The sequence below is a fragment of the Carcharodon carcharias genome, chromosome 4 (assembly GCF_017639515.1).
Source record: "Carcharodon carcharias isolate sCarCar2 chromosome 4, sCarCar2.pri, whole genome shotgun sequence".
NCBI lineage: Eukaryota > Metazoa > Chordata > Chondrichthyes > Lamniformes > Lamnidae > Carcharodon > Carcharodon carcharias.
This window is the reverse complement of record NC_054470.1, coordinates 109,701,482-109,724,797: the sequence shown is the minus strand read 5'-3', so window position 1 is coordinate 109,724,797 and position 23,316 is coordinate 109,701,482. Positions and strand designations below refer to the sequence as shown.

At 44.1% G+C, this 23,316-nt stretch overlaps 1 protein-coding gene across 20 annotated transcripts in view; it reads right to left on the bottom strand.

Moving 5' to 3' along the window:
- The window catches only part of susd1 (sushi domain containing 1), a 93,115-nt gene that overhangs the window by 5,589 nt on the left and 64,210 nt on the right, over positions 1-23,316 (bottom strand). For 5 of the 20 annotated variants that reach the window (XM_041185599.1, XM_041185597.1, XM_041185593.1 and 2 more), the window contains 5 exons: positions 18,017-18,203; positions 12,041-12,134; positions 9,155-9,396; positions 4,538-4,577; positions 1,561-1,654 (listed from right to left, as the gene is read on the bottom strand). In XM_041185599.1, coding sequence (XP_041041533.1) covers positions 1,561-1,654; positions 4,538-4,577; positions 9,155-9,396; positions 12,041-12,134; positions 18,017-18,203 — 657 coding nt within the window. Of the gene's footprint in view, positions 1-1,560; positions 1,655-4,537; positions 4,578-5,589; positions 5,732-9,140; positions 9,397-12,040; positions 12,135-18,016; positions 18,204-22,072; positions 22,511-23,316 lie in introns of those variants that run through there. The other 15 variants (XM_041185591.1, XR_005942752.1, XM_041185592.1 and 12 more) reach the window with 15 other exon arrangements.

Genomic DNA, 23,316 nt, shown 5'->3' with positions numbered 1-23,316 from the left:
ATCACCATCCCCGTGATGGATTTTATACTGCTTAAGATGGGGTGGCAGGTGGAGCAAAATAGAAGGTCAGGGTTAGGCGGGAGCTCAGGAGAGATTTGGCAAAGATGTCGTGGACACAAGACAAAGGAGTGGTAATGACAGTGTTAAAGACTAAGGCTGGTGCTAATAGTGGCATAAAGGTCAGATAGCAGAACATGCTAACTGCTATTAATTGTCTTGTGATATGACCACCTGCTTCCAACTCCCCACCCCCATCCTCTCCTGCCATTGGTCACCCAACATGTCCATCCTTCTGATGCCCCACTAGCCACTTGGGAAAGAGGAAGACTCTATTACCTGCTTGGCTCTCGACAGCAGTTTTCCTTACCATCGCCAAGACTTTTGTAATGAATAGCTAGAAATGTGGAAAGAAAATGAGAAAAAGGAGGCACAAATTGTTTTTAATTCACCTATGATTTTTCTCCTGGGTGTTGTCTGCAGCTGTGTCAAGGAGATTAATCTTCAATTTTTGGAGGTTTCTGAAGATGCTGAGCACAAGGTTGGGCTGGTTCACTCACCGCACCAGAGAGTACTATCAATTTGTAAAACATGGTAACTTCACAGGGTGCAGGAGCATCAGTCCTCTCAGGACTGCAGCAACAAGGCCTGGCCAAACCCCTGAGTTGCAGCAGTAATAGCTGAAGCGGGAGAGCCAAGTTGGGGAGTTTTCCTCAGGTGAAGATAACAGCCCAAGGAGGGTTGCCAACACATGTCTCCTTAGCAACTGACTAAAGACCTGGATTGGACAGGGCCTGGGAGCAGCACACTTAGCTCCTCACTTAGTCACAGGAGTTGCTAGGTCAGGAAATACCTTGGGGATTTAAGAGAAGTCTATAGAAATTCATGGCCAATCCTCCATCAGGAGCAAGGAAGCATGACGCAACAGCAACTTACATTTATACAGCACCTTTAAAAGTAGCAAGTGCTGCTTTGTAGGAACGTTACAACAAAATTTGACACTGAGCCACGACTGGAGACATTAGGGCAGGGGGCCAACAGTTTGGACAAAGGGATAGGTCTTAAGCAGCTTATTAAAGGAGGAGAGAGACGTGGAGGGGCTTAGGGGGAGAATTCCAGAACTTAGGGCCTCAGCAACTGAAGGCATGGCCATCCAAGAATGGAGAGATGGAATTGAGGGATGCTCAAAAGGCCGGAATTGGAGAAGTGTAGAGATATTGGGAAGAAGTAGAAGGTTACTGAGGCAAGGAGCAGGTGTAGCTGAAGAGAGGTTTTGAAAACAAGAATGATAATTTTAAATTTAAGGCATTGCCAAACTGGGAGCCAACGTAAGTCCTTGAGCGCAGGAAGGGATGAATGAATGGGGCCCGGTGCCAGTCAGGGTATGGGCGGCAGAACCTTGGACGAGTTCAAGTTAATGAAGGATGGAAGATCAAAGGCTTGCCAGGGGAGCATTGGAACATTCAAATCCAGATGAGGGCTTCAGCGGAAGGGGACCTGAGACAAGGGAAAAAACTGCAATAAAGCAGACAATAGCATTGGTTCATGTGAAGACATACTTACCATACCAAAGAATAACAGAGAAGCAGGAGAAATCCAACTGTTCCCAAGGAAGCTAGTCCTAAAAAAATCATAATCTGTACATCGTTTGATGAACCTAAATAAAGAAAATAATTTTGTGTAAGCAAATTGAGTGTCTTCCAATTTAGTGTTAGCAAATTAAGTAAATAAGTACCAATGGATCAGTTGGCCTCATCTTACCCATGTTGTTAAAAGCGATATTTGTGACAACATAAATTGCATGCTATAAACCTACACCAGTTTATATTTTGAAGATATGTGCTGTTATCTTTGTACAGGTCAAGTTCCAGTTTATAGCTAACAAAAGCAGGGGAGTTTTAATGAACCCTTATAAAGCTCTGGTATGGCCACAGTCTGATTGTTGCATCGAGTTCTGGCCACCACAATTTTGAAAGGATGTGAGGGTCCTTGAGAGGGTGCAGAACAGATTTACCAGAATGGTTCCAGGGAGGAAGGATTTTAGTTACAAGGTTAGATTGGAGAAGCTGGGGTTGCTCTCCTTGCAGCAGTGGAGATTGATGGGAGATTAGATAGAGGTGAACAGGATTATGACAGGTTTAAATGTGGTAGACAAAGAAATGCTGCTCCCATCCATTGATGGCACAAGGACAAGGGACACAGATTTGGGCAAGAGATACATGAAGGTTGTGGGTTTTTTTTAAACACTGAGTGTTTAATGACCTGAAACTCGCTGCCGATGAGAATGGTGGAAGGAGAAACCATAAACCAATTCAAAAGAAAATTGGGCGGGTGCTTGAGGGAAATAAATTTGCAGGGCTGCGGGGATATAGCGGGACTGACTGGATTGCTCTACAGAGGGCCAGCATGGACTCAATGGGCTGAGTGGCCTCTTTCTGTGCTGTAACGTCTCCCTGAATTCTAAGATTCTATTACAAATCCAGGGGCGAATTTAGCCTCGTAAACGTAAAACTGGAACCATACAGTAGCTTTAAGTTTCAGAAATCAATCTTGTAAAACAATTCAACCAATGAATTATAATTAGGACAGAACTGAAACCATTTCGTATAATCACGTCATGTTATCCTTGAGCTAATTCGGCAGCTCAGTGGATGAAACAAGATGTTAAACAGGATTTGGCGTGGCACGTTCTGCGCCTTGAGGTGCAGATTCCACAAGACTAACTGTCACCCAAGGTCAGGAGGGGGCGATGTTGGGCAGGATAGGCAGCCAGCCTTGGCTGGTCAGTTGATGATAGCTGTTAGTCAGAAGCTTGGCTTTATTCAGCTCAGTGTCCACTAGAGCTACGTGGGAAGAGATGAGTCACACCCGGGAGTAATATTCTGCGACAGAATAACACAAAGCAAGAATTTCTTAATGGTCTGCACATAGGTTGTCCCTGTTGGTTTGCTGATCAAGTTGTGTTTTATCTTTAGTTTCAATGAGGTTTTGCCAGGCACTATAATATGTATACAGACAAACACTAGTGTCTGTGGACTGGTGCTCAGGAGCAAAGAGTCTAAAACACATAAAACAAAGGCAGGAAATGCTGGAAAAATTCAGCAGGTATGACAGCATCTGTGGAGAGGGAGTTAACATTTCGAGTTTCGTATGACTCTTCTTCAGATGCTGTCAGACCTGCTGAGTTTTACCAGCATTTTTCTGTTTCGATTTCACATTTCCAGCACCCGCAGTATTTTGCTTTTATCTTAGTCTAAATCACATATTGTAGTGACTGCATGCATTGTCCCTCCCTCCTGTCAATCACGGGGTCATGTGATGTACTGCATGGGCTTCGCCCAGTGAGCTTTTAGTGTGGGAAATTTGGGGGGGGCGGGGGTGGCTGGGGGAGTCTTTCAGGCAAGGGATCGGGTCTAGTTGCAAGCACTCTGAGACGTCTCCATAATAAAATTTTAGTGTTTCTTATGAAACCTGTCTGCGCTCCATCAAGTCATCACAGATATCTACTGGGTTTTGTAGACTCGTGCACGGAGACCCATGGACTCCCAATCAGCATTTCAACAAATTTTCAGGAGCAGAGCAAATTGCAGGAAAGAGAAAGTGACAAAGCAATACTTTGATGTGGAAAGACACCAGGTTCTCCCATGTTTTCTGCAGCTTCCATCGTCCTATCAATAAACTGGTTCACACATTTACTGCACCATTTGAAGATTTGAAATTTGGGCCTGAAAATAATCATGACTACAAAATTGGGGGACTCATCTGTCTGGTCCCTTATATTGTTGGTAAAGTTAAACAGCACCGACCACAAGCCTTGGAATCGTTGAATGGGAAAGCTCCCACTTACATGCAGCCCTTCACAATGGCAACACTTAACACAGGGGTAGATTGTGGGGTTGTGTGATAGTGTAAAACAGGAGGTGGCGATTAGGCAGCTCCCCCACCTTCATTCGCATTAATTTCAATTCAAGGGAGATCTAGGGGCCGACTCACTATCTCCCATTTTACACTGTTGCCAAGTAAGGATCTACACTGATGAGTTTATTTTAAAGTTTACTAACCGTTGGCAAGACTAGAGCGGAGACGGTTTATAATTTTTTTATTATTCGTTCATGGGACGTGGGTATCGCTGGCTGGGCCAGCACTTATTGTCCATCCCTAATTGCCTTTGAGGACTGAGTGGCTTGCTAGAGGGCAGTTGAGAGTCAGCCACATTGCTGTGGGTATGGAGTCACATGTAGGCTACACCGGGTAAGGACGGCAGATTTCCTTTCCTAAAGGGACATTAGTGAACCAGATGGGTTTTTACGACAATCAACAATGGGTTTCATGGTCATCACCAGACTTCTAATTCCAGATTTTTTCATTGAATTCAAATTTCACCATTTCAAACCCAGATCCCCAGAGCATTACCCTGGGTATCTGGAGAACTAGTCCAGTGACAATATCACTATGCCACCCCCTACCCTACTCTTTCCAATTGTAAAGGTTGTTAGACTGGGGAGCATCATGCAAGTAGGCACAACACAAATCAGCTCACCTTTTAACTGTGCCAAAGTCACACATGACTGTTTCTTCACCTAATGAAATAAAAAGTGTGGACTTTAAATCGTGTCTTCACTTCCCAAAATGGCAAACTTGCATCTCTCCTGAAGGCAAGGCTAAAACCAATAAATAACCTCTGACCATTTTGCAACAATGACAGCAGAAATAGATCTACTGGGGAGAAAATATTCAAACCATGTATAGAACAGCTTTTAATAAGGTACAAATCATTTTGAAACCAGGGGATTTAGGCAGAGGTGACAAAAATCGAGGAAACCATGCGGGAGTGTCGATGGTTGAAGAGGATCTGTTAGGCTTTTTACTGCCAACCTCGGTTATTGCTTTATAACTGTACAGAGGCCAGTTTTATATCAGCTGTAATATGGAGTGCATTTTGCAATAACTTGCACTTATAAAGTGCTCCTCACTGAGTGCTGTACAATAAAAGGAGCTGAGGTAGTAGTGTAACCAACTAACCTATCGCCAGAGGTTGAAGTTTTCAAGATTCTTAGGGCTAATGCATAAGCTGAGCCTCAATAAACTGTTAGATTTTGCCACAGGCTCTGTGATCAGAGGGAAGGTGAACAGAGTTGAGATTAAATTACTTTACATAGAGGATGGTGCACATGCGGAACAGGCAACCATAGAGGCAGAACAAAAACAGAATTACCTGGAAAAACTCAGCAGGTCTGGCAGCATCGCCGGAGAAGAAAAGAGTTGACGTTTCGAGTCCTCATGACCCTTCGACAGAACTTGAGTGAGTCCAGGAAAGGGGTGAAATATAAGCTGGTTTAAGGTGTGTGTGTGGGGGGGGGGGTGTTTGGGTGGGGGGAGAGAGAGAGAAGTGGAGGGGGTTGGTGTGGTTGTAGGGACAAACAAGCAGTAATAGAAGCAGATCATCAAAAGATGTCACAAACAACAGAACAAAAGAACACATAGGTGTTAAAGCTGGTGATATTATCTAAACGAATATGCTAATTAAGAATTTAATTAATTTCACCCCTTTCCTGGACTCACTCAAGTTCTGTCGAAGGGTCATGAGGACTCGAAACGTCAACTCTTTTCTTCTCCGCCGATGCTGCCAGACCAGCTGAGTTTTTCCAGGTAATTCTGTTTTTGTTTTGGATTTCCAGCATCCGCAGTTTTTTTGTTTTTAATCATAGAGGCAGGTCAGGTCTTGTCGGCCTGGCTAGTTTTTAGACAAAATAAATGATTGAGGTGCACAAGAACACTCTGGTATTATTTACATTCTGAAGCCTGCAGATAGACTGCAATGGTCTATTCTACCTCTGTACATTCCTATGCCCCCACACCCAATGCATGGGACAGCCTTTGTCATTCTCCTTGTTAAAAGTACAAGGAGACCAGGCTCGAATTCAGCCCCGGCTGATGGAATGAGAGTCACTCCTCTCTGTGCTGTCTTGCGCCCTGGGTCAGTCTGGACACAGTTTCTGGTACATGCCAGTTAGGGGGGGAAAGCCGGTGTCCTCACCTGGTCTGGACCCGTATGTGACTCCATCCCAATGTGATTGGATTCTCACTGCCTCTGAATGATATAGCAACCCCCACCACCTTCTCGGGCAAACAGAAATGGGCAATAAATTGCAACTGTTGGGAATGACTGAGCAGGCTGGCTTTTGCCATGGAAAAGAGACCATTGAGGGCTGACCTAAAAGCGGTCTTTAAAACGATGGAGGTGTTTGATAAGGCAGATGCAGAAAACGACCCTGCTTTTGTGGGAATCTAGAACCAGGGACTATAAATATAAGACAGTCGCTAATGAATCCAATAAGGAATCCAAGAGAAACTTCTTTATCCCGAGAGAGGTGATTTGTAGTTCTCGCTACCACAAAGGAGCGGCTGAAATGAACGGAATTCAGAATTAATGCATTTAAGGGGAAGTTACGTGTGAATAGTAAACAAAGAAAAGTGTTTGAAAATAACAAAATCATTCAATTTTATATAGTGTAGCAATTTGAGTGCTTCTCCTAGGCTTCCATTGCTCTTTAAAATAAAAACTGTCAGGATCACCAATCATCTCCACTCTGTTGCTGCTGGGATGAGATGTAAGTAGACAGCACCACCTAGTGATAAAAACAAAAAACTGCGGATGCTGGAAATCCAAAACAAAAACAGAAATACCTGGAAAAACTCAGCAGGTCTGGCAGCATCGGCGGAGAAGAAAAGAGTTGATGTTTCGACTCCTCATGACTCTTCAACAGAACTGAGTGAATCTTAGGAAAGGGGTGAAATATAAGCTGGTTTAAGGTGGGGGGAAGTGGTGGGGGTGGTGGTGTGGTTGTAGGGACAAGCATGCAGTGATAGGAGCAGATAATCAAAGGATGTCACAGACAAAAGAACAAAAGAACACAGAGGTGTTGAAGGTGGTGATACTATGTAAACTAATGTGCTAATTAAGAATGGTTGGTAGGGCACTCAAGGTACAGCTCTAGTGGGGGTAGGGTGGAAAGGCTAGCAGGGCATAAAAGATTTAAAAATAATGGAAATAGGTGGGAAAAGAAAAATCTATATAAATTATTGGAAAAAACAAAAGGAAGGGGGAAGAAACAGAAAGGGGGTGGGGATGGAGGAGGGAGTTCAAGATCTAAAGTTGTTGAATTCAATATTCAGTCCGGAAGGCTGTAAAGTGCCTAGTCGAAAGATGAGATGCTGTTCCTCCAGTTTGCTGCATTGTCAGCAAACCAAGGACAGACATGTGGGCAAGAGAGCAGGGTGGAGTGTTAAAATGGCAAGCGACAGGGAAGTTTGGGTCATTCTTGAGGACAGACCACAGGTGTTCTGCAAAGCCGTCGCCCAGTCTGCGTTTGGTCTCTCCAATGTAGAGGAGACCGCATTGGGAGCAACGAATGCAGTAGACTAAGTTGGGGGAAATGCAAGTGAAATGCTGCTTCACTTGAAAGGAGTGTTTGGGCCCTTGGACAGTGAGGAGAGAGGAAGTGAAGGGGCAGGTGTTGCATCTTTTGCGTGGGCATGGGGAGGTGCCATAGGTGGGGGTTGAGGTGTAGGGGGTGATGGAGGAGTGGACCAGGGTGTCCCGAAGGGAACAATCCCTATGGAATGCCGCCGGGGGGGGGGGGGGGGGGGGGGGGGTGAAGGGAAGATGTGTTTGGTGGTGGCATCATGCTGGAGTTGGCGGATATGGCGGAGGATGATCTTTTGAATGCGGAGGCTGGTGGGGTGATAAGTGAGGACAAGGGGGACCCTATCATGTTTCTGGGAGGGAGGAGAAGGCGTGAGGGCGGATGCGCGGGAGATGGGCCAGACACGGTTGAGGGCCCTGTCAACTACAGTGGGTGGAAAACCTAGAGAACTGGTGGAGTATTGATCAAGGAAAGAAAATCTGATTTCAGAGTTCTCAATTTCTATCTTTTCAGCCCATTCTTTGAAAAATGCATTTTTGTTTTAGTGAACCATGGTAAAAGAAGTCAACATCATGAAACTTGTTTTTTATGATTCCCATGGAGACCGATAACAAAAAAATCCAAGCATCCAGTTAATAGCTAAAAGGATAATACAACAAGATTTCATGCTTTAAAATAACTACTGCAACAGAAGACTACATACTATCTTTGGGGACAACTTACACTTTAAACCACAGAATGGAATAGCTGCCTTTTTATTTTTGCAACACTAAAAACACATTTCACAGGTATACATTACATTTTCCTTTAAGTGGATATTCAATTCTCCCAGCAGCGGTCCAAAGTTATTTTTAGCTCCCGAGGGTTTACTTCCAAGCTTTTCCTTTCCTAGCCTGGAAACCTTTAATTCCAGAACCGTCTTTCATGATGCAAGTTTTCCTGGATACTTCTCCCTCTTGCTAAAGCTAGGCAAATCTTATAACTTTGTTTTAACTCCCCATGAATTTGCTCTTATCAATCTGAGTGCAAGCTCCCACCTGCAATCCTTCATGGTGAACCATAGACACTTTCAGCCTCCAGTTGCTTTCCCTCTCCCAGACCCTGGCAGACTAACTGGTCTGCGAGTTTTCGGGAATACATGAGAAATCATTCCCCACTCAAAAGCCCATCTCCAAGGCAATGTGAATCACATGGGCCTTGTGTCCAGGTAGAGATGCTAATTACTTATCCTTGAGGACCCAACTCTCTTTCATCCTGGAACAAAATGGATGGTTTAAAGCATAACTGTTTACACCCCAACATTCTTAGCACTTTTCTGGAACTTCGGAGACTCGCAGTTAGCACACAAGTTGCTGCCACTGTCTCCAAGTGTATACACCCTGCGTCGTCTTCCCAGTAAAACAGTCTGCCCCCCCACACCCCCGTTTAATCTCTAACAATCAAACCATCTAGTGTTGCTGTAGGCAGGTGTCAGAACAGGTAACATGATACCCTTAATTTTACCTGACAGACACAGCCCCAAAACGTAACGTCTTATCAACCTCATGATTGTAGCACTCTGTAAATTTCTCCATTTTCCACACCAGCCACCTCAATGCAGCATTGACACAATGACCTTTCTGGGTCAGGTGGCCCTCACACACACAACTTTGCTGGGCAGTGACGTTATGCTTTCAAACAATTTTAAAAGTGCTTTTCTATAAAATATCAACTTACATAATTCCACTCACTGATAGTTTTCAGCAGGAAGGAATAATTCCTGCCACTTTCTAAAGCAGCGTTATAATATTCTCTGTAGTACAGTCGGTCTCCCACAGAAAACCGCATCCCATCCTCAACATCCATTGCCAAGAATTCTGCCGTGACATATGCTTCACTGCCCCTTCTGTGACCAAAGAAGCTTCTCATGTTTTGGGAACTGCAATTGAACGATTGTTGCAAATGCAAGGGCAGAACAACTACCTGATAAAAACTAAATGGGTGAGAAATAAATTAGATCATAAACAAATCAAGCAAGCACTATGATCCATGGAAGACAATCATGGTCATTGTAACAAGCACTTACTGGCTCTGTACAAATAATAATACAATCTCTGTATTTGCCAGTTTGCTGTGTATCTTAGATATCTGAGTTATCACAGAACCATGCAGGGATGGCTCTAGTTCTAAATCCAAACAAACTTATTTACAGAACTTTAAACATCTCAGAATTTACAGGGTTTTCTACATCACATTAGTGTCAGCAAGGAGCTTCAGTCTTTCTGGAACTTTCTCTGGTTTTCAACACTCTAGCTCCACCCACAGGTTTAAGCAATCAAGTGCAGTTGCTGGGATCAGTTACCAGACTAACATAATCAAACACAGTTCAATCTAACCATTAAACACTGCACTGAGCTCTTCCAATTCTGGCCTCTTGCACATCCCATATTTTAATTGCTCCACAATTGACAGCTGTGCCTTCAGCTGCCTAGGCCCTAAGGTATGGAATTCATTCCCTAAACTTTCTGTCTGTCTCTCTCTCTCTATCTCTCCTCTACAAGATTCTCCTTAAAACCTATATGTTTTACCAAAATTTTGGTCACCTGTCCTAATGTCTCCTTAAATGGCTTGGTGAGAAGTCTTATTTGATGATCACTTCTGTGAAGTACCTTGGGGGCATTTTATGGCACTAAAGTTGCTGTACTAATGTATGCTGTTGTTAATGTTTGCAAAAAATTTTAAAACAGCAGCTGCGCTATTGCTGTCTGCAGGTTGAATTGTTAAGTCTCAGTGCCGTCACTCCCCTTCTACAGTCAGGAACCCCCCTTAGGAATCCAGAGTGCTGCAGGTCCTGACTTCAGGGAAGTACAGAGTTCCTGGGAGTGACAACTACATTCAATGCATGATTTGTTCTCCAAAGACCTCAGTTTTGCACGTAGAGTATCGGGAACTGTGAATAAAAACTTGAGTACTATTGAAAAAGAGAAATGGACCAAAATGTTTTGTCTTGCAATCATCAGGACAGATGCAAGAGTGCCAAACTTCAAAGGGAGCAACAACTTATACTGCAAGAGAAAAGGGTGCTGATTAAATGGCAAATCAACTCTGATTACATGTGTTGCCATGGAGAATGTATCAGGGGACTGCTGTTCTCCATACTTTTGTTTATTTCTCAAAGGGAACAATGCCTTGACATGTTCTTTTTGCCTGAAGAGGACAGGTCCCTGCGTATGAATATATGTAACTTAAAGCAAGTGTAAGTGAGCCACATCAAGAGCCTGGTTGATAATTTTAAATTGGTTTTCAGCACAATTCTTAGCACACCAGGATTGTTCAATAGGTGCTGTCCAATCACAGAATCCCATGTAATGTTACACGTCATGTTTTGAATTTTGAAAACCCAGGCTGGTTGAGAGTGGTCAGTACTCTGTCTATTGCGAACAGCTGCAGGGATGTGCTGTTTGTTTCAATCCGCCAGTTGTGCAGCCCATGTGCCTGGCATCACACCAGCATTGAAATTCATCTACCACATTACCCCATTTGTGTTGTAAGCAGAATGTCTTTTTGGCTTGACGGTAGCACCCTGCTAGTGGAAAATACCACTTGTGTGCATAAAACAAAGCAAAATGGCTAGTTGCATGTTTTTTTCAAATTATTGAGACGCCTTTCCCCTTCTTTGGTAATTTGACGTAGACCGGGCATGTTTCAGGTCCTAAAGTGACAGCCTTAGGCCCATTCATGAGTTTGTGTGATACGCAGTGAGCAATGACCTGATGCACAGGATGGCTTTGATGTGCCCTATTTTGGTGTCAAGCTTGCATGGTGAGCAAGTGACTTGGGCCCTATTTACAAAGTTGCCGATAAGGCCAATCTTACAGCTTGTGGAACTGTAGGAATCCCAACGTGTATACTGACCAAAAAAAACCTGTTGGTGTCTTAGTGGATTTAAACAATAATTAATCTCTTGCTGTACCCATTATTGTTTAAAGGCATTTTTAAAATATAACTTTGTAATTATTGTCTGGGACACCATTGAACAATCCATTATGATGGCACAGAACAAGACAGCTGAGTCCAGTGCGTAAGAGAGAGAGGCTTGCATTTATATAGCACCTTTCACAACCTCAGGACGTCCCACAGTGCTTTACAGTCATGGAAGTATTTCTGAAGTGTAGTTACTGCTGCAATGTAGGAGACGTGGCAGCCAATATGAACTCAGCAAACTCCCACAAAACAGCAACGTGATAATAACCAGGCCATCTGTTTTTAGTTTTTAGCGCTGTTGTTTGAGGAATAAGTATTGGCCAGGACACTGGGTAGAGCTCCCCCCACCCCGCTCTTCTTCCAACAATGCCATGGGATCTTCTGTGCCCACCTGAGAGGGCAGGTGGGGCCTCAGTTTAACATCCCATCCAAAAGATGGCACCTCTGATATTGCAGCATTTGCTCTGCACTGCGCTGGAGGTGTCGGCCTAAATATTGTGCTCAAGTCTCTGGAATGGGCCTCAAACCTTCAAACTTGGAGATGATACTGCCACCTGCTGAGCCAAGGCTGACACGCTGGAAATTAAAATCTTACTGATAACACTGTTGGGTGTTCTATTTACTATTTTTGAATATAAATCTGACACACTTACCTAATGGGCCCATTCTTACTTTCTACCCTACGGAGGATGAGTGGTGGAAGTCTTTGCTCTACAACCACAACTTGTACATCAGGTACTGGAGGGTCTAAAATGGAGAAAACACATTTTAAAAAGCAAAGTTCCCTGGTTATATTTTTAAAATTCTGAGACCATTAAAGTCCACACCAAATCTCATTACAATATTTTGGAGCTACAGCAATAGATGCGATTTTCTCTAAAATCTGCTTCCACCTCTATAACATCGCCTGACTCAATGCTCTTGTTACTTCTAGGCTTGACTATTCCGACACACTCCTGGCCGACCTCCCACATTCTACCCTCCGTAACTCAAGCTTATCCAGAGACTCTACTGCCCATGCCCCAAGTCCTATTTGCCCACCACACCTGCGCTCACTGACCTACATTAACTTCACAGACAAGCAAGACCTCAATTTTAAAATCCTCATACAACAAAAACAGAAAGTGCTGGAAATACTCAGCAGCATCTGTGGAGAGAGAAACAGAGTTAACGGTTCGAGTCCGTATGACTCTTCTTCGGAACTGAAGAGAAATGGAAATGTGATGAAATTTATACTGTTAAAGGGGGGTGGGGCAGATGAAGCCGGATAGAAGGTCACCGATAGGTGGGGACAAGGGAGGGATTGATAAACACGTCATGAACTAAAGGGCAAAGGGGGTGTTAATGGTAGTGGGTTAGTGCTAAAAAATAGGGGCTGATAGTGGCAGAAAGGTAAGAAAGCAGAATGTGATAATAGCAGAACAAGGGTAGCATTGTGTTTCATCACATCTCCACTTCTCTTCAACTCTGAAGAAGGGTCAATCGGACTCAAAACGTTAACTCTGTTTCTCTCTCCACAGCTGCTGTCAGAGCTGCTGAGTTTTTTCCAGCATTTTCTGTTTTTGTTTCAGATTCCCAGCATCCGCAGTATTTTGCTTTTATCTTAGTGTTTAAAACCCTCATCTTGAACGTTTTCAAATTCCTCCATGGCCTCACCCCTCCCCAACTCTAATTTCCTCCTGCTCCACAACCTTTGGAGATATCTGTGTTCCTCCAATTCTGTCCTCTTGGCCATCCCTGAGTCTAACTGGAGGCCGTGCCCTCAGCTATCTGAATCTTAAACTATGGAATTCCCTCCATAAACCTCTCCATCTCTCTCTCCTCCTCGAAGACGCTCCTTAAAATCTACCTCTTTGACTAAATTTTTGGATATGGCTCGATGTGGCTTGATATTGTATTTTGCTTTGCAACGCTCCTGTGAAGTATTCTTAGGACGTTTAAAAATGTTAAAGGCACTATATTAAATCAGTTTTTGTTGGAAAGCGGCTACCTGGAGCCTCTTTTGCAGCATGGGAAATAGGAGGACATTGTAAAAGTGAAGAACTTGCATTCTTATAGCAACTTTGACATTCTCGGCATGTCCCAAAGCTCTTTACAGCTAAGTCATTACTTGTAAGGGAGGTCACTGCTGTGCTATAGGCAGTTAAGGTAGCACTCAGTAAAGACAATGAGAAGATAGAGTGTCAACTGTAGTTCAGTTGTTAGTGTTCACACCCCTGAGTCAGAAAGCTGTGGGTTCAAGACCCAGCTAGAGACTTGAGAGTGAAAGTCAAGGCTCACACTCCTGAGAGAGTATTGAGTATTGAGGGAGTGCTGCACTGTCTGAGGAGACATTAAACCGAGACCTCAGCTGCTGTCTCCAGTGGATGTAAAAGTTCCCATGGGAGGGGAAATCTCCCGGCGTCCTTGGGTCAAAATATATTGCTCAATCAACATCACACAGGTTATCTGGTCATTATCACATTACAATCTTTGGGATTTCACTGTGCAGAAATTGGCTGCTATGCTTTCTGCATCAATTACAACAGTGACTACGCTACAAAAGTACTTCAGAAGCTGTAAAGCATTTTGAGATGCCCTGCGGTTGTGAAAGGCACTATAAGGAATCGTTTATGGTTAGTGCTGTTTTATGAGATGTTGACCAAGGCACTGGGAGAGCTTCAAATAGCATCATGAGATCTGTGTCATCCATCCAAAAAAGTGGCACCTCTGACAATGCAGCTTTCCCTCCGTGCTCCACTGGAGTCAGGCTGGAATATCCTGGAATGCAGCCTCCTGGCTCGTGATTAAGTGTGCACCAACACAGACACTACGTAATGGTCCTCCTTGTGTCATGCATTCATAGAATGACATTACGCAGTAAGCGATCATTCTGCCCATCTTGCCGGTGCTAGCTCTTTGTTAGAATGATCCAAATAGCCCCACACTCCTGTCCTTTCCCCCAAAGCCCTGTAAATTTACCCTCTTCAAGTATGTATCCAATGTCCTTTTTGAAGGTTACTGTTGAAACTGCTTCCACCGCCCTTTCAGGCCAACTGCCCCTTAAAGGTTAATTTTAAGCTAATTGCTGCCAGTGGCTGTGAGTGCTCTCCTGAGAAACTTTAACAGCTAAAACAGAGTCCTGTAACTTGAGAATCAAACTCAAACTGCTTGCTATCGATACAACAAAGAAAAAGCTGATGGGCATCTTTACCATTTACATTAGAAAGTGCAAAGCAATCAAATTCCAAAGGGTCACATTACAAGCAAGGAAAAGACTGACCTTAACACTAATGTATAGTAGAACTCATTCTCCTTTGTTTGAATTATTGTACAAATATTAGATCCCAGATCAAGCAAAAATTATTGTTATGTTATAAAAACTTGTTAAGAAATAGTCCAATTTTTCCTCATCTAGGCATTCCTAATCAATACGCTACTAAATCACTAGACAGATTCCTGGGATGAGGGAATTTCCCTGTGAGGAAAGACTGAGTGGACTAAGCCTATATTCCCCAGAATTTAGAAGCATGAGAGGCGAACACATTAAAACATCGAATTCTTAAGGGTTCGGCAGGGTAGTTGCCGAGAGCCTGTTCCTCTTGGTTGGGGAGTCTGGAACTAGGGGTAAAAGTCTGAGGGTGGGGCATCAGTCATTTAGGGCTGGGATGGGAGGGAATGTTTTAATTTGTGGGGGTGGAGGGGTTTATGTATCTTCAGAGCTATCTGCCCCAGAGGGCTCAGACATTGAATGAGACGGAGATCGAAAAATATTTGGATACTGAGGGATTTGGAGTGGCGAGGGGTGGAGTTGCAGTGGAAGATCACCCATGATCTTACTGAATGGTGAAGCAGGCTCAAAAAGGGATGAATGACCTGCTCCTACTCCTATTTCTTATGTTCTTATCAGGGAAGAAAAATTGAACTCCAAAAAAAATCAGTAAATTTGGATAAAATAGGTGAAAATCACTAGTTATTTGGAGTAGGACTTGAAACCCAAAAAAAACTGGAAAACCACAAGAAGAAGCATTGATCCCACGTAATATCTGTCTCTGTGGTGAATAGTACATTGGCCAATAAGAAGTGTGCTATCAGCAACAAGAGTAATTGGTCCCAATTTTGCTGGAAAAATAACACCAAATTCACAACATACGCTATTATTAATGCACAAATCAGTTGGCAAGTTCAAGGGTCAAAATGAGTTTCAAATCTTAAGAACCTTCTGGTTAAGTAATACCGCTCCATTGCTAACTTCACACAAACAGCATCTTCATTATTTTTAAGAACTGGCTGGATTTATCCATTACTTGTCGATTTAACACAGTAATTAAAGTTAGAAAGTTAGGTCTTAAGTACTCTTTTAACAGCATAAGAATCCTGAGTGCAATGCCAACCTCTCTGGCCCTGAAAAACTGTTCAATTTTTTTTTCCATTCATTTACGAGATGTGAGCCTTGCTAGCTAGGCCAGCATTTATTGCACATCCCTAATTATCACTGAGAAGGTGCATCCATGTAAGTAGTAAATTAGACTTGGAGATGTTAAACATGTAATCTTTTTAAAAATTAGAATTATTTCCTTTCTGTTTCTTTTTTCCCCTCATTCTTAATCCCAATCATTCTTTCCCTCTAGTTATTTCTCTTTCTGAACCTGATTTGACTCTAATTCACCCGATTTCCTTCTCTATTGTTCCTCTGTTTCTTTCTCAGTCCTTAAATTTCATTGACTGAGCAGATAGAGCATTGGTCATATCGTTCACTGAGGCCCCAGATCTCCCATTGCCCCCATTGAGCCTTAGTCAGCTTGCACTTGCAACAAACTACTGGGAAAATCTTTTGAACTGAAGGCGAGGGGAAATGCCTTCCTAACAAGGTTTTCCACGAGATGTCCCACCCAGCAAGGTTTAGAACAGAGGTTAGAATATTTCTCATTCATTGGCAAATATTCTTCACTTTTCTCTTTCGTAAAAGTACAAGGTCAATCCTTGAAAAAAATCATTACCTCAGGCCTTTCAGACTAAATGGTTGCAGAAACACATTATTGTTGCTTCCATAAACTTACATTCACAGACAAAATCGAAATCACAGAATCTTAACGGCACAGAAGGAGGTAATTCATCCCATCGTGTCTACACCAGCTCTCCAATGAGCATTATGACCTGGTGCCATTGCCCTGCCTTTTCCCCGTACCCCTGCACCTTGTTTCTATTCAAATAATCATCTAATGCCCTCTTGCATGCCTCATAACTTCTCTTGTTATACAGGGAGCAAAGCTTCCTCTTGTAATGCTCAAGCGTCAAGAAGATAAGTCATGTCTAATGGCAAATGGGCAAAAATGTGAGTCAAAATCTTTTAAGTTTCATTGGGGAGAGATGTTTTCCTTCTTGCAGTCGTAAAGACTGGAAATTTTCTGGGAGCAGCTCCCATGTGTCTGACTGGGATTCCTAACTTCCACCAGGCACAGTTGTGTGAAGGTAGCACCCAGAAAATTCCCAGTTGCGGATTCCAAAGTTTGCCATTTCTTTTCCTATTGAAAATCAGATGCAAAGTCACATTGCACAGCAGTCACATGGTTGGTAGTTCGCAAAAAATTGTTATCAGCTCTACAAAAGGCTGTGCTAAAGCTTAGGGTAGGGAGGAACACAACATCCACTTGCAAATATACAGTAATATTCACACTCTTATGTCTTGGGTAAATAAGTTTGTTGGCCAGTCGAACCCTAACTGCACGCCTTCCTATGTTCTCCTCAGTTGCTGCTTGCAATCAGTAATGGGGATAGACTGATGTAAGAATAAACAGTGATGGTTTATTGAGACATAGGGCAGAGCACCAAATCATACGTGCTCACTCAGAAACCTCCAGAACTAGACTTACAGTTCCCAGTTGCCCATGCTGTACAATGATTCATCAGTGCTGTCACATGATCAGTACACTGGAATTCTCTTAAAGGGACAGGGTACCTCACTTTACTAGATACACAGTAAAATATTCCAAGGCACTTCTCTGAAACGTTATCAGAAAAAATTTGACATTGAGCCACATAAGGAGATATTAGGACAGAGGGCCAAAAGCTGGGTGATATAGGTAGGTCTCAAGAAGTATCTTAAAGGAGGAAAAGGATGTAGAGAGGTTAAGGGAGGGAATTCCAGAGATTGTGTCTGGCCAACTGCATTGCCACCAATGGCAAAGCAATGAAAATCGGGGAACATAAAAACCCAGAACTGGAGGTGTGCAGAGATCTGAGGGTTGTAGGGCTGGATGAGATTACAGAGAATAGGGAGCAGTGTAGCCACAGAGGGATTTGAAACAGAAGAATGAGAATTTTAAAATCGAGTCGCTGTCAGACTGGGAGGCAATGTAGGCCAGCAAGCCGCGGGCTGATAGTTCAATGGGACTTGGTGCCAGTTGGGACAAGAGTTCTGGGTAAGCTTAATTTACAGAGAGTGGAAGGTGGCAAGTCAGGCAGGAGAGAATTGAAATAGTCGAGTCCAGAGGAAACAAAGGTATGATAATCAATTATCAGTGAACAAAATAGATTCTGTTCCATTTCCCATGGATAGAGGAAAGGATAGTGCAACTTAAACGAACAACTGTTCAGGATCAACATTATAACCATTACGCCCACCTCCACCATTGAGGTTAGTTACTCACCAATGACTGCTGTTGACAATTGTAAGTAAGCAGAATGTTGCAAAGTAAGAGCCGTGATATTCACTGTATAGTTAGTGCCTGGTTGCAGGTCTAAACATACAATTGGGGTATCATCTGCTGTACTATAATTAAATGACATCTCAGAAAAGAACTCTCTTTGGTAGATTCTCCGTCCTTGTATCTGAAACTAAAAAGAAAATCATAATTGTTCTATTGGAACCGTAGAAAGCAAACTGATAGTATATAAAAATGCACTGTATCCATTAACACCTCTGTGTTTGCCAGTGAGTTGGGGGATGGGGCGGGGGTGGTATTGGTGGGCAGGACTTCCGGCAGGACTTGCTGCAAACAGTCCACTGTACAGCAAATAAAGCCTATTTACTCAACAGCATCTCTTTAGAAAGAGTCTCTATGAACCACAGCGACTAGAAGTCTTAACCAAAACTACAGCAAAGTTTCCTGATAAAAGCAAAAATTATTTCTCCAGCAAAATGAGTGAGTGGGGGATAGTTGCATGATCCAAACTGATTATTTTGCCAGCAAAATACAGTGAGTGGGAGATAGTTACATAATATAAGTCATGTGCGTAAAATCCATCTCAGTCACTTATGATTTCTCATTCTCCAGGGGGAAAATCTTTACCTCAACAGGCAGGCAGCTCGAGCGTAAAATTACATGTGATGATGTCGGACGAGCATCCCAACGTCAACACGCAGTCACGCGATATTTCATTCGGCAGTGCACCTGCCAACAATTTAAGGCCTATTAAGGCCATTAAAAAGGTAATTAAAATAAATTTTTCACTGCCCACCCAACCTTACGGTTGACGGGCAGGTGAAAAGGCCAAGCAACCTTTGCACTTTTTAGGAAACCCCATCCACGGGCAGGAAGAGGTCTCCAACAGCAAATAAAAATAAAATCAAACGTTTTACATTTCATTTATAACATTGTCTCTGCTTATGTGACAGCTCTGTGCCTCAGGGAGATTTGCAAGTGCTCACTCGCGCGCATGTGCACAGTTTGCGCTTGCCCTCCTTGCCCAGCCCGCACAGGCAGCGCTGAGCGCTGCTGCTCACGTTTCACACTGGGCAGCCCACGAAATCGCAGCCCAGTCCCAATCACAGGCGGCAGGCAGCTTTGACCGCACACCCCCAAAGCCTTGTCACTTTCCAAGCCCACCTAGCAAGGGCTGAATTCTGCCCCAGGAGTGACTGACAGGAGAATTACTCCATCATCCCCACTTTGGTCGAGAATAGCAGGGTCACTATAAGCAGCCATATGAATGGCACCTAACAGCCCCATGCATTGAGATAATAGAGTGGATGGCCACTCTGTAAGAATAGGAAGGTAACTCTAGCTGTATTGCAAACGAAAAATAATAATACCCTCTCCTCCTTCAGGTCCCATGTCCTAAGAGGGCATTGGCAACAATGGACTTCCATTGGATTGGTCCATGATTATGCTTGGCAAAGCACTGCAGTGGTCTGCCATTGTCCTTTGCAGTATGGCTGACCAGGAAACTCCCCACTCACCATCAGGCATACTGGAAGGATTTGCAGGCTGATAACCAACCTGCTTGGCCACATTATGAACACCTTCTACAACCATCAAGTCCTGAAATAGGACTTGAGCCCAGAGTTTTTGTCCCAGAGGGAGGAACGCCACCCACTGTGCCACAAGACCACCAGAGAGGGAGAGGTTAATGGTAAAAACAGCATCAGGAAAGCCATGGTGACATTTTCGGAGAACAATAATAGTAACAATAATAGTAAGGTATTTTTTAAGTTATGTAAGCAGGACCATGCGAGGAATTAGCTGTTTTTGTTTAAGTTCAATTTCAGTTCTGAGGTAATCGTGGCTAAACAGGTTAAGGTGTCTTCATGAAATTAGTAAATTTAAGTAATATTTCAGAGGTTGCAAGCCAAAATTAATGGGCTTTATCATCTGCTGTGAGGCAGGGCCCAGAATCATAGAAAACTTACAGTTCAGAAGGAGGCCATTTGGCCCATCATGTCTTTGATATCCAGCCGAAGCTCACTCTGCAGCTATTGGTGCGTAGCCTTGTAGGTTATGGCACTTCAAGGGCATTCAATTTATCCCAGAACATTTTAGGCAATGGGGGTAGGCCATAGCGTTGGGAGATATTTTCAAAAGCATGGGGTGCGTCAGCTAAACTGTATACTAGATTTTTGAGGAAGTGACTAAATCAGTGCGTGGATATGCTGTACATGGATTCTCCACATGGATAATGTTTTTCACAGATGACTATTTAAGCAAAGAGGGCATGGAGTTGGTAGGGAACGCACGGAGTTGGTGGGGAAAGTAATGAGGACGATGGGCGGAATCGTCCCACATTTGCACTAAGTGCAATACCGGGTAAGACGACATTTTACCCACTATTCGCGATGGTGGGTTTTCACACCGTATCATCCTCAAACCCACCACGTTACTTATGGATTCCCGGGAAACACGGCGTTTCCATGGCAGGCAGGCTCTCATTCGCCCATTCGCCATCATCCTGCTGCTGCATCATGCTGCAAGCACATACCTCAGTGCTTCCAGACTACCACTGCTGCCCTGATGACATGGCCCTGAAAGTGAAGAAGATTGCAGCCCCCAGGTTCAGCGACGCATCCCTCGAGCACCTTTTGGATGCCATGGAGGCCGGCCGGGATGTCGTGGAGGCTGGCCGGGATGTCGTCTACCCCTGCTCTGGCCGCAGATGGGCAGCAACACCACTAATCCAGCTTAGGAGGCAGTGGCAGTGGTGGTCAGCACCAACGCCCTTGAAAAGAGGGCAGCCTCTCAGTGCCACAAGAGGATGAATGATCTCTTCCGTTCTGCCAGGGTAAGTCACTCTTCTCATCACTTTCAACTCTCATACTCAGAAACCCATCACACATCCACTCACTGCCAGCGCAAGGGACATCACCATCCACTCTTTCACACACACCATCATTGTCCTCATCTTGTACGTGGGACCACTCACCATTCACACAGACCAAGGCATATTATTATCTGGCCTGGCAGGCGTCCTGCTTACACTCTTTCCATCCCTATTTATACAGGACAAGCTGGCACACAACAAGAGGGAGAGGTTGCAGACCAGTGGAAGAATGTCTAAAATCAAGGTCCTCACGGACTTTGAAAACAGAGCCATCCAGCTGGCCGGCAATGACAGGGACCGGTCCTGTCCTGACGGTGAGGTTGGTGCTGCTCTACCAAGCGAGGGTCCAGCAGTGCAACACCCATCAGACAAACATGCTGTGAGTGATGTGTCCTCTTTCACAGGCCACTGCCATGCACTAATTATCTCCCCTTGCTTTCACAGGTACATCTGGGAAACAGCCGACAGAGTCCATGACACAGGACCTGCAATCAAGCCCCGAAGAAAGCTCTGAAGTGGAATCTGGCGGCACCCTCCCTGAAGTCCCATTACAGCACTCACCCACACCCTCCACCAGTGCAGAGACACTCGCTTCGGTGACCTAACTTTAGAGTAACCTCGGGATCACAATCTGGTAAGCAATCACACCGTCTGATCCACAGCAGGCGGCAGCAGGGACTTCTTGAGTTTCTGGCACTCGGATGACTCAGGGCTGGGCGAGGGGTGCTGGTGGGTGTGCTCTGGAGCACTTGGTGGCTCTTTGATGCCTCTGCATTGCTTGAGTGGGCAGATGAGCTAGGAGCCCGACCCCAACCATATCAATGTGGCTGCACCTGAACTGCCTGAGTTGCAGAGGAATGGTCACTTTATATAGGTTTCCCTAATTCGTGGCTACTTCCCTAGCCCACCCTGCACACCCCCCCACCCCGCCCGACTGTTTGTGCACTATATTCAACAACAAGGTTACCCTTGCCCCCCACCCTTCCACCAGTCGCCTTAATGCACAGCTGCCCTTAACCCCGACTCCTCCAAAGCTTCTCAAGCTTGAAGTCCTACAGACGACCCTGGCGAGTGCTGCACCTCTTTGCTGTGCACTCACTTCTGAGTTCCCTTCAAAGTGCTGGCCGCCAAGCACATGCCTTTTATGTACTTTTGTGAAACACATCGGCGGGAAGTGGATGGGCGATCTAGCAGGGGAAGAGGAGACGCTTCTGGCAGGCGGGTCTGATAATGATACGCTGATGTATTATAATGAGGTTCCTGACGTCCAATGACAGGAAAGGCAGCACGCCATCGGTAGGCTGAACGGACGATTGCGAACTGGTTTCCCACCGTTGTAAAACTGATCACGCCATATTGTCCGGTCACACCACCGATCATGCCTGACGCCAGGGGGCACGGAAAATTCCACCCAATTACTTTGGTTGTCTCGATGTTTGACTGCAGGAAACTGCGACCCATCAAGGTTGGGTATCAGACAGCCCAGAGTTGGAACAATAGAGTTAGGTGTGATCAACATACACGATGACTTTGATCCTATGGCTATGAATAATGATGTCAAGGGACAGCAATTTTCTATGATTCAGGGCAGGAGGGAGAGGAGGAAACTGGAAAGAGAGAAGCAAAGAGAAAAAGAAAGAGTGAGAGAGAGATTTATGAAATAAAATAAATTAAACATCTGCTTTACTTGGTATCTCATTGAAGGTTATGTTAACCATCAACTTAAGCAGCACTCTCTCATCCTGTGGAATTTTGAAATATTGTCCCTTGGAAATAGTTGGGAGTATGATACATTATCCAGGATGCAATAAATTAATATTCAGGCGGATATTGACTCAGAATTTGTGGACAAAGTAACAACTTTAATGCACATTAATTACTAATTATAATCACTGCAGAAAGTTAGGGCTGGCATTTCACAGTGTAAGGATGCATTTAGTGGTGAAATATATGGAATTCCACTCAATCTTGGGAGATCCAGAAAGGGAACAATTGAAACAGTGAGGTTTCATTTTTGCAGAATGTAAATTGTTTCTAGAACTCTTTCAAGTTTAATTTTTTTTTTTTTTCCTTGCTGTTTCTTATTGTCCTCTCTCTCTCTCTCAATCCGATCTTTCTTTCTCTCTCTCTATTTCTCTTTCTGCACCTGATTTGACTCTAATTCGCCCTATTTACTTCTTAGCCGTTCCACTGTTTCTTTCTCAATTCATATATCTTAATCGGCTAAGGAGATAGATTTTGGTCCCGACATTCACTCAGATCCCAAACAGTTGACCTCGCTTTGTTGTGACCAGTTTGCAACTCCAGCATTGCAGGGATTAATTGGAACTGAAGAGCGAAGGGGAAAAAAATCCATTCACGGTGCTCGTCGCAAGATGCTGCACTCCAGAAAATTTGGGGCAATTAATTCTAA